Consider the following 5,000-nt stretch of genomic DNA (forward strand, 5'->3'; position numbering starts at 1 on the left):
TAGGGGCCGGGCAACACCTCACAGCCAGAGTCGCTCCTGGGGGGCACTGGGGAGTCGGTGTGGGAGGCGGGCTGGGAGGAGTACACTGTCTGCTCTTCCCCGCTCTCCTCCAGCTTCACCTGACGAAGGGAAGAAAGGCGACGTTAGTGATGATTTTTTTTTTTTAGGTAAAGGAAGCAGCTCAAGGAAAAAAAAGAAATGAAAAAGAGAAGAGGCCCGCTAATTACTGCCCCCCAAAAGAGAGTATAGATGAGTGGCCAAAAGAGGGGTCAATTTCTGGTGTTGGAAAGTAAGAACCGATACACTACAATGATAAGCCTCTTTTTTATGTTAACATCATATTATTTTCTCCCTCGCTCTCCTTCCTCTTCACAAGCACAAAGAGAGATAAGGTTTAGTTATTGATCATGTAAGGAAAATAATAAATATGGCTGTTTTTTCATATATCATCAGTGCCATTCTCTTCCCATCTCTCCTCCAGCTTCACATAACCAGGGAAGAGAGAAAATATGATGCTTGTTACGATTGCTGGAAAGTAGAAATCAAATACTACTACGTTAATTAGTGCTCTCTTCTTGTCTTTTTTTTTATATCGTCACCCTCAAAAAATAATCGCCTAAGTAATTTTTCAGAGATTTCAAGGTTTTCGTCTACATCAATTTTTCAACACGTGACAGCCATTTTTGTATAGTTGCCTTGGTCATTCAGGGTTTGAGTGTTCTTGAATTGGCCATTTCATTCCTGCCTAAATCTTAAGACAAATGTGATAATGACATTTCTTTTATGATTTCCTGAAAAGTAGAAAATAATGACTTAGACGCTTTGTTTACGAAGGTGACGATATACTATTTTCACATTCCTCAAATTTCAACAGACAGAGAAGATAAAAACAGGAAACGATACTGGATCTTGTTAGTAAGTAGGAACAAGATTATTATTAAGTTGGCGGTTCTTTCAGTGTGTGTGTGTGTGTGTGTGTGTGTGTGTGTGTGTGTGTGTGTGTGTGTGTGTTATTTATCCTTTCCTTTCCAAACTTCACCTTAAAGAAAGAGGAAAGGAAAAGGTTGAAAAAGACTGACTAAATCGAATGAAATGAAGCGATGCATTGACACGCTTCCAGTCATTCCATTAGAGGAGAAAATTGACAGAGGAAGAAAGAAACAGAAAACCCATTAAGGACTGTTTGCAAGGGAGAATCGGTGCACGAAATTGTTTGTTCTTTTCCATTAATCTCAGCAGTCGACGCCAAGCTGAAACGACGAAGAGAGGGAAAAAAATCGTTAATGTGATTGCAAGGATTTATCGACCCACCAAACGGCTGTCTTTTGTTTTCTTGACCTGCACACACAAACACACACACTCAAAAAAAAAAAAAAAACCCGATTGGGTAGGAATTATTTGAGATTCCTAATGAAGACGAATCAAAGAAAGGAGGAGGAGTAGGAGGAGGAGGAGGAAGCTAAGAGGAGGAAGATTATGCTACACACCGTTTGCTTTCTGGATTTCCCTTCATATTAACATCGATATTAAAAAAAAATGTAAAGAAAAAAACGAAAAAAAAGTCACCCAAGAGAGAGAGAGAGAGAGAGAGAGAGAGAGAGAGAGAGAGAGAGAGAGAGGAAGTGATGGGTGTTGGCCTGCCTGAGTGGGCCTGTGTTTGCGTGAGGTGTTCATGGAGCCGCTAAGTGCATGCATCCCCCCCCCCTCGCCCACTCACTGTTTGTTCCCTTCTGCTTGCTTGCGTCCAGCCCTCCTTCGCATCTCACCTGGACCAAAGCTAATTACTGCATGAGCTAAGGCTACCCCTCCACGCACGCACTTCGCCCCCCTCCCCCCACCTCTCTCTCTCTCTCTCTCTCCGGTCTATGGGATCTCTACATAGATAGCCAGGTGACGTTTTGTTTCTGTCGTCATGTAAGGTTCTAGAACGGTCTTTTTTGCCTGTGTGTGTGTGTGTGTGTGTGTGTGTGTGTGTGTGTGTGTGTGTGTGTGTGTGTGTGTGTGTGTGTGTGTGTGTTTTCCTGAATTTTTATTCAGAAAACTTCAGATAGATGTCTTGTTAAATTTAACTCTGCGGGGAAACTCTCCCTGTTAAACAACCTCCTCTCCCCTTCCCCCTCCCCCCCCACATACAAAAAAAATCATTAAGATTTATTACCATGACAGGAGAATCCGATTTCTTTTAGACAAGTCCCCCAAACACTTTTTCCCTAACTTCTAATACGTTTTATTTATCCAAAGGAATAATGTTTTCCTCGCCATCGAATTACTGTCTATTTGCCACAGACATTTCCCTAACAAGACAAAGCTATTTCCCATCCTCGTGCAGGCAATAACAAACCTCCTCCAAGCCCTCGCGTCACACATCCGAACGTGACTTCACAAACCCAAACACGGCACTCATTCGCCGGCACATCACACTTTAAGTTACTCATCAATGCATAACACGCGACCTTTACACACACACACACACACACACACACACACCAGTTTAACCTTCCCCACGGACGCATCTTTCCTACTGTTATACAAGACACAGGAAAGAGTTCCCACCAGGAGCGACCAAAAAGAAAAGAAAAAAAGAAAGCCACCTGTCACGAGACTCGATAGAGGAAGAGGAGGAGGAGGAGGAGGAGGAGAAACGGAGGGAAGGGCTAAAAAAAAAATAATGAGCTTCCGGCAAACGTCACTCCGACAAAGTTTTCTGCGCCACGCTGTTTCCTTCCTCGTGGCGGCCATAGTAAGTAGCGCGGGAAGCGTGTGTGTTGAGACCTTGGAGGAGGGTCGGAAGGGCGGGAGGAGTTTCTATAGGCACAGCACGCCGGCAAGGTCGCATCACAGAGGACGAAGGGCGGAGAGAGAGGCGTGAAAGTGCGCGGTTTTGATTTGCGACGGAGGCGGCCGTTAACCCTCCACTACGCATTTTCTTTTGGCAAGGCGAATGCGCGCCGCGGCCAAAACTGCGTTCCAAAGCCTAATTATAAATTGCTAATACTAATACGACTTATAAGAAAAATAGAACAGCGTTTTGCGCAAGATGACGGATGTTGGGGAGTAAGTCGACGGTTGGCGTGGGTGGCGTGCGGTCTACGATGCGACGGCTGGCTTGCGGCTACACACACACACACACACACACACACACACAGTTATTAACCCTCCGGTGTCCGCTGCTGCTCAAGGCTGTCGGGAACACAGACTAAACTCAGCTCTAAGTCTCGCCGTAATCGTGTCCGTTAGCACAGAAAAAAAGTGAGGGGGAGGGGAAAGAACGTGTTATATTGGCTGCGCACGGCGTGTTGATGGTAATCTGCGCATATGGTGGCTTGCGCGCGCACCCGCCTCACCTTCCATGCTCTTCACACATCGCTGCTCACTTTTCTTCTATTTATCATTCCATGAATAGACATCTATGCACTTTATCCTCTCACCGATTTCTTTCGTCCGCTCTTTTTGTTCGTGTTCTCGTGACGCGGCACTTTTCCTATCAGTGTTGCTATGAGCGAGGAAAGGTTTCAGTTTGATGCTTGGTTCTGTTGTGCAGTCACGAAGTTATTTTCATTATCTGCTACTAATAATTCCGAGGTATTCGCCATTTATTTTTTTGGACGGATAACCGAAATTTTGTTTACTTGTTTTTGTGTTTGTGCTGATACAATAATATCTAATATTTTAAAAAAGTGTTAAAACATGTGTATTATAAACGAAATATAGAGTGTCAGTCTAAAAAAAGTATTCACATTTAACAAAGCCCACAATCGGAGTTACTCGTCACGGTGACGGTGTGCCAGATCAATGTTCGTACGCGTGGGTGGCTGAGGCAGGAAAATAGAATGAATAAAGTAAAAACTATCTCTACCGGATATGCTTCAGAACTCATGGCGAAGCGAGCCGCTCCGAGGCATCACCAAGTTGTCGTAAAGAGAACGGTAGCGAGCGTTGAAGATGCGCCTCTCCGCCTCCCTCATCCCGCCTCCACACTCAGGCTCTCCCGTGAAGCGGAAACCTCCCGCTACACAGTCACGCGTCGCCGCCTCCGCCACGCCATGCACCACGGCCGCTGACATTGCTCGGTGCACCATCCTGTTTCCTCGTCCAGTTAATAATACAACTCCGGATGTTTTTCCTTTGTGTGGCGCCTACAAAGCTGGCAACGCGGCGACACACCTTGTTTGCACCGCTTACCGGTGGTCAGTGTTCAAGCATAGCCTGGGAAGGGACGGAGGGGTAGGCGTGGGTTTATCATGACTGATGTGTGAAGGCGTTCGGCGGGGACTCCTCCACCTTCGTAGGAGCCAAACAGGAGCTGTGAACTATGTGGCTGGGGAGCGTTACCGACAGGGACGTTATCAGCACTAAGGGGAGGCGCCCGGCACACCGCCAACAGTAATTCATTTCGAGTAACTCCTTTCCTCCCATTAAATCATTCACGAGTCGTCTGTACCACTAGTTACGAATCCCTTCCTTTCCTCTGGCAGCTAACGTGAAACAAGCCCGAGGGGAGGGGGGAGCGTGGTGCTGCTAAAGTTGGCGCGTGACCTTGCCGTGTTTCCTGCCAAGGTTGAGGACAAAGTAAACCCCACGGGCCTCGGCTCGGTCGGTGGCAGGACGTCGTTGGGGGCTGAGCGGCCCCGACGCCCACCTCTTGGGACAGTGGGGCTGATGATGGCGTGTTGCTGCTGCTGCTTCTGCTGGTAATCGCGGCGGTGCGAGGGGCCAAGGGGAGGCTACCGGGCAACACCACGACGCGCCCCACTCTACCCCGCCTCGTCCTTATCCCGGCATTCCCAGGCTCCACCCCAACGGGCAGCTGCCTCGGGCGCCCTCGCACCCAGCATGGCCTCAGGGGAGACAGGCAAACCAACAGGAAAGTCCAGTGGTCTAAAAAGATATAACACAGTGTAGAGATTTCGGCCGCCCCAAACTGTTTACAAACGGAAACACGTGGAAGGTGACGCCACACATGACGTCACAGGGCGGGGCAGCTGTTGGCACGTCAAATC

The 5,000-nt window shown here is 47.7% G+C and overlaps 1 protein-coding gene across 1 annotated transcript in view; it reads right to left on the minus strand.

The window, feature by feature from the left end:
• Positions 1-5,000, minus strand: part of LOC127010442 (nuclear hormone receptor FTZ-F1 beta-like) — a 215,708-nt gene that overhangs the window by 13,808 nt on the left and 196,900 nt on the right. Inside the window, exon 8 of the mRNA XM_050884612.1 lies at positions 1-119. This exon is cut by the window's left edge and continues 126 nt beyond it. Within this exon, the coding sequence (XP_050740569.1) occupies positions 1-119 (119 nt within the window). The remainder of the gene's footprint in view (positions 120-5,000) is intronic.

This window comes from Eriocheir sinensis, chromosome 43, assembly GCF_024679095.1.
Source record: "Eriocheir sinensis breed Jianghai 21 chromosome 43, ASM2467909v1, whole genome shotgun sequence".
NCBI classification, from domain to species: domain Eukaryota; kingdom Metazoa; phylum Arthropoda; class Malacostraca; order Decapoda; family Varunidae; genus Eriocheir; species Eriocheir sinensis.